Source organism: Typopeltis vanoorti, chromosome 13 (assembly GCF_054136105.1).
Source record: "Typopeltis vanoorti isolate ZY-2024b chromosome 13, IOZ_Tvanoo_1.0, whole genome shotgun sequence".
NCBI classification, from domain to species: domain Eukaryota; kingdom Metazoa; phylum Arthropoda; class Arachnida; order Uropygi; family Thelyphonidae; genus Typopeltis; species Typopeltis vanoorti.
In genome coordinates, this window is record NC_143561.1 from 49658497 (window position 1) to 49672580 (window position 14084).

A 14084-nucleotide genomic window follows, 5' to 3' on the forward strand; every position below is an offset into this window, starting at 1 on the left:
ATTGTGACAAACTGTGTTTTTGTGCTCTGAAGATGCTGTTATAACACCGCCAAAATATCAGCAATAAGTTAATAAATTAATCATTTACTTAGTTTCTGTGTTCTAATATATACCGTTAAAAAATAAACAACATGATATTAGTAATGACTAAATGGTCTGTGTACCGAGACAGAAATCCAACAGGTACTTGTCATTAGCATTAGCTCCACCTTTATCTTTAAATTTTCCCAAGACACTGCTATGGGACTAGAATTTATCTTAGCTCTATTTATATCTTCAACAAGAACCAATTATTCACAGCACTGATATATTTCTCCCAAAAGGAATGCATAAATCATTATAAAATTATTTAATGGAATATTCACTTAACCTTACCTTGATATCTGCTATATTTAGAGAATTTATTTCACTCACCTCAAAAACATTTACAAACTCCGATATTTGGTATCCTAAGGTTCTATTATCATCTATGACACGTGCTTGTTCCACCAATGAAGAACTTTCAATGAGTACTGCATACACACTCAGCATGTAAGGTAATATAACTGATGATGGCTTTAAACATGATGCTCTAAAAAATACAGCTAGTTTTATGTTTCTCATAGAACAATTTATATCTATCTATTTATCTATACATAAATTATTTAGTATCATAAACCATACTATTCTGCATGATTTTTTTTTTTTTTTGTATCAATCTCATGCATAAAGGAGCTGTATTGTAAAACCTGTGGTAGACTACTTTACATGGATTATGGGTTAGAAAGAGAAGAAATTTTTTGACTGACACTTTTCAAAATCACAGACAGAATACAGAAAAGAAAAAGTAAAGTAGTTCTGAAGCTGGAATGGATATGGATGTTGACCAGTTTACGTCACTTCACATCACCATCTTTCCCCAAAACCTGGAATTTTCAAAATTTCAGCCTACAGGTGAGAATGAATTGTTGTCCTTGAGGCCTACACTGCATCAAAAAAAAACAGACTCTACTTACATCACTTGAACAAAATAATTACAACAAAAGAGCCCTTGCTGGACTCTTTAAAAAGAAAAGCAATTCCCCCTTTCTCAAAACAGACTATATACACACCATATCCCCAACCAAAATTAAAAAGGACACAAAAAGTATATTTAGTATGGGCAAAATAAAAGGAGACTAGTACAACATGCCTTGGTAGAAAACTATTTCAGCAATATCAAAGCGTCTTTGATATTGCAAGATTGAGATGGCAAAATATTAGCATGTAAATATTAATAATTTATTTTCATTCTAGTTCTTCCCATTCCCATTTTTGTGTCATTTTCTATCTAGGAGGTTGACTGCCATGATGTGACTCATGGTTTATGGACATAAAGACATGTGTGGAAGAGATAGGGTGAGGACCCTATCTCTTCCACGTATTGTCATAAGTATTCATGGCTATAAATCCGTGTATGTTCAAGGGGCCAGTTTGCATGTTCTGAGGGATGCAAAACCTGAGTTTCCAGGTGAGAAAAACCCTCTACCCCCATATGAGACTGATAACTCACCTTTGTCAAAAGAGACCAGAAAAAGGTTCCTCATGTCATGGACAGGAATCAAACCCAGGTCTTTCTGACCAAAGGGTCTCTAGCTAGTTTTTATTCCAGAAAAAACTTCAACATGAATTACTAGAAAAAGACTTCCTACTGACAATTTTCTTCCAAATTAGTCTATTATCTGTCAGGACTTCATATTGTCAGCTCTTATATTTGAATCTTCTAAAGCACTTCTAACTGAATCAATCTACCTACATCTTGGTCTTCCTCTGTATTTTTCCCCTGCAATCTCAGCATCAAACACCTTTTTTGCTAACTTTTCTCTGCCATTCTGTTTTAGTGACTATACCCCCCCCCTTAGATTAGCCATGCTCACACATTCTTATATGCTAACAATATCTTTCCTAATATCTTCGTTTTTAATATGATTCTGCCATTAATGCCATCTGTACAGGTCCCTAATTTTTCTCAGAAAAATCTCATCTGTGATCTCTAATCTTTGATCAAGCACTTTATTTCTAACTCAACTCATCAGATATATAACATAAAACTGCTTTGAACACTATCTTGTATACCGCAAGTTTAGTGTTTTGGCTAATTTCTCTCTTATTCCATATAAATTTATTCAACTGGCTCCCTATTGTACGAGTTTTGCTTATTCTGTTGTTTATTTTTATATTTAATTTGCCATCTTCGCTAAACATTGTGCCTAAATAGCTGAAATGTTTTACCTGTTCCAATCAGAATGCAGTTGAAGTTTACTAGGTTCCTGCATATTTTCATTGTTTTGATCTTTTTATTGTTGATTTTTACTTCATATTTGTTACAGCAGTTATTCAATTTAGTTAAGGAATCCTGAAAACATGTACCAATTTAGTAACACTGTCAATTGGAAGAACAACGTAACGTTGTGCCCTTCGGTTGGAAAGGGCCTAAGTTCGATTCTTGTCATGATGGAAGGAATCTTTATGTGCATTTTTTCAATTAAAGGTGACTTTGCAAATCTCATACAGAGGTAACAGGGCTTTTTCTCCCGGAAACTTGGGTTTTTCATCCTTCATACACACAAATTGGCCTTCAGGTCAAATGCAATTTACAGACAAAAAATACTAGTGGTGGTAGTGGACAGTTGATGGCATTGGTGTAGATGATGGAAGTGGTGGAGATGGAGAACTGTAGAGTAAGTGCCCTACCTCAATGAGTCTTTGGACTTCTTGGAGATGTCACGAAATAATAATAACATCACCAAAAAGAAATAAAACTGAATGCAAGAATTATAGAAGAATTTTCATACTGTATTACAGGTAAGATTTATGCATTTATACTTGAGAAGAAGCTAAGAAAAATGTCAAATGAAAACTTGGAGACAAACAAGCTGGGTTCAGGACAGATAGAGGTTGTCCGATTTTCACTTTTGAGAAATAGTTGAGAAAGCATGGGAATATAACAAGGATATGTATTTAATTTTTGTAGATCTCAAAGAGGTATATGACAAGGTTTCAAGAGAAATGCTGTTCTTCAAAACATTACGGTTATAGTAAAGTAGAATTGAGATTAACATCTACAATTTTAATATCAGGTTTAATGCTACTTTCCTTCATAATGTGGTCCATATAGATAATGAATAATAGTGAAGATTGAGTGCACCCTTATATCATTCCTGATTTTATTTCACACTATCTTCATGTACCTCCTCTGATTTACAATTAAATATAGACGGTGTACTGCTTGATACAATGGGACATTGCATCAAGCAGTGCACCATCTTACATCATATAATTGAAGTGCTTTGACCAGCTTTTTTCTTAGAATCTTGTCATATACCTCTTCAAGATCTACAAAACTTAAACCCAGATCCTTGTTATATTCCCATGATTTCCCAACTATTTCTCAAAAGTGAAAATCTGACCCTGACAACCTCTATCTGGTCTGAAGCTAGCTTGTTTTTCTCCAAGTTTCCCATCCACAATATTTTAGCTTCTTCTCAAATATGATTGCATAAATTTTACCTGTAACATGGTATGAAAAGTCTTCTATAATTCTTACATTCAATTTTATTTCCTTTTTTATATATGATTGCTATGAGTGTTCTACACCAATTATTTGGAGTTTAACCTTCTGACCATCTTCTAGCCTTTTGAATTATGCAACAGATGTTGTAAACAACGTTTATACATATATAATTGAGTTTTCTGGTTGAATTTCATTTACTCCAGCTGCCTTCCTCCATTTCAAATTTTTGATGTCTTTTTCTCCCTCAAGTATTGATATATATATATATATATATATATTTTTTTTTTTTTTATGAAGAATTAAATGACTAGAACCGAGATTTAAGTAAAAAGGTTTTAATATAAACACACTACTAGTTTCGGCCTGTAACAGCCTTCTTCAGGTGACATTATAAAAGAAAAAACACTAAACATTGAGGGTTAAAAGACTATGAACAACACAGACAGTCTTTATACATAATTAGCATGAAAACATTGTAGCTGCATTTGAAGCTGTTCTTTCGTTTGTTGCATTGTTGGGAGATGTGTGTTTGCTGCATTACGTGAACGCCAGTACATGATTACAGCTGAATGACTATCTGGGAAGTTGTAGCTTAAGTTGTTATTTAGATGAACAGGATTGAAGATGACTATTACACTTTTTTTATATAATCTTTGTCAAGTAGCTTTATTTTATCCTCCTACATGTTTCGCCAATCTTTTTCTATTGGCATCCTCAGGGAATACAAACTAGTAAGCTAAAATGAAAGTTACAGACTAGGTTATAACTGATGGTTCTAATTCATACAAAAAATTGGTATTGTGCGTGACTCGTTAACACGTGATTTATTCGTTATGGTTCATGACGTAATTGTTATGAAAGTTCATTTCTTTGATGTTTAATGATCTGATAAAAGTTTTCCAAATTTCTGGTAAAATTAGACCTTGATTCATGTTTAGGTTTTCAGTTTTACGGGCGACTGTAGCTGCTTCTTTAAAGGTTCTTGAATGGTAGTTATCTTCTATGTATGGCATAAGGCTCTTATCCTACTCAACGTGATGGTTAGTAGAGGCAAAGTGGCATGAAAGGCCTGAAATGTCTTGTCTGTTATTTCTGACATATCCTATGTGTTCTTTCTTTCTCATTTCAAAGCTTCTAGAGGTCTGACCTACGTAACTAATACCACGAGCAAGGTATATTATATACTCCGGAGTACTTGTAGAATGGGTGAGGATCTTTTGGTGATCTTAAAAATTTCCGAATAGTGTTGATTGGTTTGAATGCCACTCTGATCTTATGTGGTTTTAAAAGGTTAGCTAATTTTTTGGAAAGGTTGCTGACAAAAGGAATCGTAATTGTACTGATGTATTGGACGTCATCACGTTGTCGATGTGGTATATCAGTAAAGAGAATCTTGTTATAGAGTCTTTTTGGGTAACCATTTAAAGAAAGTTCTCTGGATATTGTGGTTAATTCCGTTAGTAGGTCATCCTTGTCTGTTGTATACTGTATAGCTCTTTTCTTGAGACTATGGATAATGCTAAGTTTCTGAACTATGTGATGAGCTGAGTTGAAATGGAGGTAACGTCCAATATTTGTAGGTTTTCTGTATACAGATAGGTTAATACTATTATTGGATTGTTTCTTTATTAAAATGTCAAGGAATGGCAGTTTTTTATCTTTGTCCATTTCTAATGTGAATTTGATGGTATTGTGGAAACTATTGATTTGGTTGAGGTAATTCATTAGTTCTTCTTTCGTATGATCCCAAATGATAAAGATGTCATCTACATATCTGTACCAAATTTTCGGTTTTGGAATGATCTGGGTTAAGATTTTTTTCTCTAGATCTTCCATGAATAAGTCAGCATAAGGAGGTGAGAGGGGCTACCCATAGCTAATCCAGTGAGTTGTTTGTAGATCGTTTTTATGCCAAATAAAATAGTTAGAAGTTAAACAGTGATTGAACAAAGTAGTGATGTTTCTTGGGAACAAGTTGTCTAAGATGTTGATGACTTCAACCACTGGAATGTTAGTAAAGAGAGATGTAATGTCCAGGCTTGCTAGTATATTCTCTTCAAAAATAGGGATGTTTTTTATTTTATCTATAAAATGTTTTGAGTTTTTAATATGGGTATCCGAGACGTGAATGTGTTGTTGTAAAATAACCACAATATCCAGAGAACTTTCTTTAAATGGTTACTCAAAAAGACTCTATATCATATTGTATTCTGGCTGCTTGAGATTCACAGTATGTATTAAAGGTATGCCAACTTTCATTATCTAGAGATTCTTCCAGTTTTTCAGCTATGGTTCTTTTTTTTATTGAAAAGAAAAGCGAGAGTGCGTTTAGTATCCGACAGCCAGAATACAATATGACAACAAAGTAAATCTTATAAGTAAATTTGAAATATTAAAGAGATTACAAAATAAGAGGAACTCAAAACCACACATCAATATTGACAAAATCGTTATCAACAAATCCTCCTATATACTTTCAGATGTAGAACAAAGCATCCTTAGTAAAGGTCTAAACTTTATTCCTTCCCCAAAATTAATACCAAAGGAGACACTACTTACAAAAATAGAAAAAGCTGCTTCTTTTCTCCCTCCACAAGATGCAAACCTTCTATGTATTGAATCAATCTTTATTATCAATAACGCAAAACCACCTGCAGACAACATTACTTCAACTGAACGCAAAGCTATTAAAAGTTTAAAAAAAAACAGAGATATAATCATCCTCCCTGCGGATAAAGGAAATGCAACAGTCATCCTGAACGCTGAAGATTATCTATCTATCCCAATGGCTTTAACAGGCCTTTAAGGCCCACAACCTTCCAAGCATGAATGGATTTCGTAACGGAAATACGAGGATAGAATGGTCACTCCTATGCCTCAAGGTATTCTTGGCTGTATCCCTGTGTGTTCACGGGGCCGGTTTGCCTGCTTGCGAGATGAAAAACACCAGATAAACTGGCGGAAAAACCCCTACTGCCCGCGCCCAAGACCGGCTAACTTGGCTATGGCTGAGGAAGATCCTTCAGCTCCTCACGTCTCCGACGGGAATCGAACCTAGGACACTCCTTCCCCAGGCATATGGTTGCGAAGCGCAAAGCCACTAGGCTAACCGCGCGGACAAACGCCGAACATTACCAGAATAAAATGATTGAATTACTACATAATGATACCTACTCAATACTTGAGAGCGATCCAACTCGTGAACTTCAAAATTGTACAAACAACTTATTAAAAACAACAACTGAATTATCCCGAAACGTTCGTTTATCTCTACACTCTCTCCATCCGTTAATTCCTCTCATATATGGTGTTTCTAAAATCCATAAAGAGAACACCCCATTACGCCCAATTGTAGAAGGTATCGATCCTCCTACATACAATCTTTCAAAATATCTTGCCAAATACCTCAAAAGTTTTTCAGGGAAGTCACCATCCTTTATCAAGAACACTACAGAATTTGTTACATACATCAAGGATATTACAGTTGATGAAAATGACATCATGGCTAGCTTGGACATAACTTCTTTGTTCACTAATGTCCCTACAGATGAAGTCCTAACATTACTCAAGGACAAGTTATCCAAAAAAATGTTAGCCTTGCTTACACATTGCATCAGGTCTGGTTACTTCAAATTTCAAGATAATATATACAAACAAAATCATGGACTGGCTATGGGTAATCCTTTATCTAGGCTGAAACTAGTAGCGTGCTTATATTAAAACCTTTTTACTTAAATCTCGGTTCTAGTCATTTAATTCTTCAAAAAACTATGTATGTTAACCGAGTCAATGATCATTCTGTCATACACACTCCAGATTGCATTACTCTTGAATATTATGTACAACTGTTCTGCCACTATTCTGTTCTGGAAAATAAGGAATAGCCATAGTATTCAACGAGTCTTTGGACTCCCTGGAGGTGTCAAATAATAATAATAATAATAATTCAACACTAAATACAAGGATAATCTTCTTGAATGGCAGGCAGTCTCAAGTAGAGTGATGTGGGCAAATATCAGAATGGGGAACTGGACAATGAGACTTTTTTTATGCCTATGATCCCACAGAAGGTTCTACTAAGGTAGAAGTGGAGGAATTTTTTTGATGCTTTAGAGAAAGAAACTGACAATGAAAAATGGAAAGTTGGTCCTTGTTGGGGATCTAAATATCAGAGTAGGAAATGATTGTCAGACATATAAAAATATTTTGAGAAAATTTGGAGAAAAGAAGCTAACAATAATGGCAAATAGCTGTTGGATTTCTGCTCAGGACATGGACTGGTTATTACGAACACCATGTTCCAACATAAAAATGTGCATAAATTCACATGGAGAGAAGAGGCAAGGAATAGGAAAAGTCTCATTCCTTATGTTATTGTTGACAGTGATGTCTTCTCCCTGGTGCAGGACACTAGAGTGTACAGAAGATTTGAAATTGGAAGTGTTCACAATTTCGTCTTGAGCAGGATAAAACTGAATTTCATATTGAAAAGAAGAACGTGTAAGAAAATTTTAAAGCAAATAAAAGTTGTGCAGCTCTCAGATGTGAACTGTAAACTAAAATACACAAACATTATTCAAGAAAAAATGAAAAAGTTTGAGAACATGAACCAAACCTTTGAGATTCAGTGGCAAGCCAGAAAGAAAAAAACATTGATTGATTCAGCCAGAGAGGCATGTGGTGCAGTTGTCTGCATGGATAGAAAAATCAGAACTCTATGGTGGCCACAGGAAGTTAAAGAGGCAGTGAAGGAAAAGAAGAAAGCATATCAAAAGATCCTGGCAAATAAGTCAGCTTGTGCTGTTAGAGAATACAAAGACAAATGTAAGAAAGCCATCAGAAAAGGAAATGTTGTTAGACATACAAAAAAATATTTTGAGAAAATTAGGAGAAAAGAGCAAAGCTAATAATAATGGCAAATACCTGTTGAATTTCTGCTCAGGACATGGAATGGTTATTACTAACACAATGTTCCAACATAAGAATGTGCACAAATTCACATGGAGAGAAGAGGAAAGGAACAGACATTTTTAAACACTGTGTAAAAATAGCTAAACAAAAGTCATGGGAACACTTTGTTAAGAATAGAGAAAATAAATATCAAGAAGGTGGCAAGATATTCTGGAGGTCTATATCAAAAATGGAGGAAAGAGTGCTGTAAACGGTATTAGATATGACAAAGGTGACATGAAAACTGGAGAAAAAAAAGATATCCTTGAAGTATGGAGTAATTACTTCGAAAAATTGCTAAATGAAACAATCAGTGACAGCAGTAGTAATAAACACTGACCAGTCATACAATCAGGAATACATATCCATACTTGAAGTAGAAAAAGCCATTAAAAGCCTGAAATGTGGAAAGGCAGCTGGTAGATAATATTCGACCAGAAATGCTCAAGTATGAAGATATAAGAATCTTACAGTGGCTGCACTGAATAGTTTAGGACTGGACAGCGGGACAAATTCCAGATGATTGGAGTAGAGCTCTCATAGTACCAATATATAGAAAGGAAAATAAAACTGAATGTGAGAATTACAAAGGTACTTCTGTACTGAGTGTTCCTGGTAAGATTTATGCCAGTATACTTAAGAAATGGTTGAGAAGGATTGTGGAAGAGAAGCTTGGTGAAGAACAATCTAGATTCAGGCCAAATAGAGGCTGTCAGGATCAGATTTTCACTTTACAACAAATAGTTGAGAAATAATGGGAATATAACAAAGATCTGTATTTAAGTTTTGTAGATCTGGAAAAGGAATATGACAAGGTGCCAAGACAGAGAGAGAGAGAGAGAGAGAGAGAGAAGCTATTCAAAACGCTACAATTGTATGGTGTCGGTGGGGTATTATATCAAGCAATACTTAGTCTTTATTTGAGTTGTAAGTCAGCAGTTAGAACTGAAGGGAGTACAGAAAGATGGTTTAATGTTAAATCTGGTGTCAGAAAAGGATGTACATTATCCCCTCTGTTATTCATTATCTATATGGATCACATTATGAAGGAAAGTGTTATTAAACATGATATCAGAATTGGAGATGTTAATGTCAGCTCTTTGCTTTATGCGGACGATGTTATACTTCTGAATAAATCCGCTACAAGTTTGCAAGATTCCCAGACTAAATTGAATAACCGTTGTAATAGATATGGTATGAAGGTCAGCATTAAAAAGACAAAGACAATGAAAATAGGTAGAATTGTCGATAATGTCAACTGTGTTATGAACGGGAACCTGTGGAACAAGTAAAACATTTCAGCTACTTAGGCACGATATTTAGTGAAGATGGTAAATTAAATATGGAAATAGACAACAGAATCAACAAAGCTGGTATGGCAGGAAGTCAATTGAATAAATTCATAAGGAATAAGAGAGAAATTAGTCAGAACACTAAATTAGCTGTATACAAGACAGTGTTCAAACCAGTTTTAACTTATGGATCTGAGAGTTGGGTCAGAAGTAAAACACTTGACCAAAGACCAGAGACTGCAGATATGAAAGTCCTGAGAAAGATTAGAGGCATGAACAGATGGCATCAATGGCAGTATCATATTAAAAATGAGGATATTAGGAAAGAACTTGACATTGTCAGCATCCCGGAATGCATTTGCAGAGCTAATCTCATGTGGTATGGTCACTTAAACAGAATGAGGGGGAGAAGAAAGATTAGGAAAAAACAAGTGTTCTCTGCCCGGTTGGCAGGAAAACGACCCAGAGGAAGACCAAGATATAGGTGGATTGATATGGTACAAAGTGCCTTAGACGATAGAAATATAAGATCTGATAAAGTTGAAGTCTTGACAAGTAACAGACTGATTTGGAGGAAAATTGTAGATAGGAAGTTAGTAATGGTGTAAATTTTTCATGTAGTAACATCATATCCTATACACCCCTTGAGGGTACATGTCAGGAATTTGATGATGATGATGAGATTTTTTTAGGTATTGGTATGAATGTCAGGCACTTAAAATCTTTAGGCAGGTGTCCAGTTTCATATATTTTGTTACATATGCCAGTCAGTGATCTCGTAGCTTAATCATTTAAAGCCTTTAGGCAATCTGCCATAATTCCATCTGTTCCTGGAGCTTTTCCTAGTTTCAGTTTCTTAATGGTATTTGTTGCTTCCCAGGTAAGAATAGTAGCCCCCCCCCCTCAAATTTTCTTGCAATAGCTTATCTATTGTATCATGATTGTAGCGTTCCTTTGAATACTCTACCCATCTATCCCATATTTTGTCTTTCTCAATTTCTACACTGACATCTTCAATGCAATGAGAGCCTACCCCTTTTCCAAAATTTGCTAGTTAGCTCCCTAACTTTTTCATAAAGTTCTCTGGTTTTGTGTTTTTTGTCCAAAAGCTCAATTTCCTTGCATTTGTTTTTTTTGCGATCCTGCATTCTTTCCTGATCTCCTTGTTCAAGTTCTTGTATTCAGGACTATTTTTGTGTATCTTTCGTTCCTCCATCGTTTTCAGTATCTTATCATTCATCCAGGGTTTACTCATCTTCTTCTTAGGAATTTTTTGTTTTTTGCTGCCTTTTTTATGCCCTCTTGAAATTTCTGCCATCTATCCTCAATCTCATCTCTAGTGTAAGGATACTTGTTGGAATCAGGAATGTTAACAGTAACTGGCACAATTGGATTGTGCCAGTTCCTTTAAAAATTTATCCTGTATTTCTTGATTTTTAAGGGAACCAAGATCATATTTTTCTATGTTTATAGGTCTCATTATTTTCTTTAATTTTATTGCTGCTTTAATGACCACAGGGTTGTGGTCTGATTCAATATTAGCCCCCAGGTATGTTTTGGCTTGTAAGATGTTATTCCAGAATCTTTTTTTTAATCATTATATAGTCAATCTAGTTCCTATAGCTGTCTCCAGGACTTTTCCATGTGAAAGTCTTCTAGGAGGTTGGCTAAACAAAGTATTTCTTATTATCAGATCATTTTCTTCACAGAACTGGATTAATCTTTCTCCTCTTGAATTTCTATGTCCCAGGCCTTGGTTTCCTATGCAGGAAGAGATCTTTTCTGAGCCTACTTTAGCATTTAGATCTCCCATAACGATAGTTAAGTCATCTGATTTGGCATTGTGTTGTGTTCAACATCTCTTCATCTGGGTAATCAGAAGTAGGTGCATATATCTGGATGATAAAAATATTAAAAGGTTGGGCTGCAATTTTTAATGCAATTACTCTATCACTTATGGGCCAAAATCCATGTAAGGATTGGGCAATCTTATTTTTAGTACAAATGTTACTCTATTCCTATGACTGTTTCTGCATGAGTATATAATTAAATGACTCTTTCTGTTTATTTTCCCACTATTAATGTAAGAGTTTTTTAATGCTAACCTAACTTTATATAAAAGTTGAACCTTCTTGCACCAATAGCTAATTAAATGTGATAAACCTGATACCATGTTTTCAAACTTAGTCAATTTAAATAAAAAAATTAATAAAAGACTTACCGTATTAAAGCAATATCACTAAGCATCTGAGGTTTCAGTATGCCAGAAGGCTCCACAGGATCAACTATTAGCAGATCATAACTAACTGGATCTTTGCTGAGTTCTTCAATAGTGGTGAACATTATTTTATGTACTGGAATTTCTAACATCTTCTGCAATTCTTTAATCTTCTCATCATATTCTGAATGGATGACTGAAACCTGTTTGGACATCATTTTAGCAGCCACTAATCCAATCCATGGAAAAGTAGAAAAATCCAGCACAGATAACTCTGAATTATAAAGTATTTTATGAACTTCTTCATGAAATGGAGAATCACCAAAATATGCATTCAATCTCAAAATAAGATTAGCATCTAAAGATACATAATGGTGGTTTAATACAGGATGAACATCACCAGGAATAACTTGAACACCATATAGTGACAAATGTTCTTTACACTGAAACAGTACCTCTATGTCAACTCCTCTTTCCAAATATGAAAAACTCTCTAAATAGGGAAGAACATTCATTATAACTTGAACAGAAAAAGCAAATAAATAATTCTTATCATTCAATATATTAAGCATTATACAGTAAAATAAGTCTGAATTATCATTGCAACTGCTCACTGGAGTAAGAGATTGTAAAGGAAGGGTTTAATTTGGAAAATTGATTATGGAATATTTATAAAGCAATTCATATAAGGACACTTAGTATTTACAGTAAATTTACTTCTGCACCACATATTCTACCATTTTCCCCCTTACTATGGATCCCCCTATTTCTGTTGATGTTATTATGGAGCAAACAGAGCTGATCTCCTGCTTGCTTCCTCTTCTCCTTCCATATTGAATTCTTATGTAATCATAGCTTCAAACTAGTATTCTAATAATCAGCTGTTAGTGGATAAGCAAAAAATAGGAAAATGTTGGCAGTAGTAGTAGTAGTAAAAAATTAATTTTATATAAACATATAAATTCATTTTGTTTACCATGAAAAGTTAAATGTCTTGTATGCATGTATTCCAAGCAACTAGCAACTGTTGAGCAAATTACCTATACTTAACTTTGAAACAACGACAACAACATAGATTCATGATCTTGAAACTTTCAGTAAAATAACCACATGATAAATATTAATATAAAAATAACTTATTAGTTCTTTACTACTAAACTTCTTTCATGTCATCAGTTACACTCTTCAGGGATTTTTTTTTACATAAAAACAGCTAAAAAACCCAGAGAGTTAAACTGTATCATAGGCTACAGGAACAGAATAGAACAAATGAGAATTAAAGTAAACAATGCACTTGTAATGGAATATCTACAAGCTAGTAGTATTGTGTTCCATCACAAAATGTATCATAACTCAGGTCGGTATATATATTAGGTTTTAGATGAATGATGACCAGACTTAGCACAAGATTTTATAGGTTTTTAAACTTTGGTTTTTATAGCACTGGATGGGCATGCAGAGCATTTCTGAAGATTCATTGAATTTCCTGACAAAACAATTATGGTCGGTGTACAACATTTCTGTTTTTTTTCTAAATTACAGGATGGCCTTCCCTGGTTGTGTGAAATGCTAAACCACCCTGACCATAACTTTTTTTTGTCAGGAAATTCAAAGACACTTCAGAAATACAATACGATGCACATCTACATCATTCTGAACCCAGTCTTGTTATCACTGATCAAAAACTGTAAGTAGACCTGGACTATCACAAACATTTCCTGGTGGAACACTATAATAACAGCTAGCACCTACCCATCACACATTCATTGTTTACTTTTGTCATCCATTGTATTTATTTTTGTAATCTGCGAATATTTTAACTATCTGGTTTTTTTTTTTTTTAAACTTTGTAAAAAATGCTCCTGAAGACACGTACCTGATGGTGCATAAAACTAGTTGAGTAGCGAAAAGCTAATAAAGAGTTGTTACATTAATATTCAGGTATCCAGAAAATTCACTGAAAACAATTTATTGAATGATAATTTACCAAAAGACAATTTATCAAAAAAATAATCAAATAAGCCATAAATCGAAAGAAAGTTCATTGATCAATAATTAATTGAAAAACCAATTAATCAGAAGATAGTTTCTT

The 14084-nt window shown here is 34.3% G+C and overlaps 1 protein-coding gene across 1 annotated transcript in view; it reads right to left on the bottom strand.

The window, feature by feature from the left end:
• LOC150100137 (protein arginine N-methyltransferase 9-like) overlaps positions 1–14084 on the bottom strand; it is a 140915-nt gene that overhangs the window by 18245 nt on the left and 108586 nt on the right. Inside the window, exons 10-11 of the mRNA XM_090402507.1 lie at positions 11996–12485; positions 415–571 (exon numbers count right to left, since the gene is read on the bottom strand). Coding sequence (XP_090258633.1) covers positions 415–571; positions 11996–12485 — 647 coding nt within the window. The remainder of the gene's footprint in view (positions 1–414; positions 572–11995; positions 12486–14084) is intronic.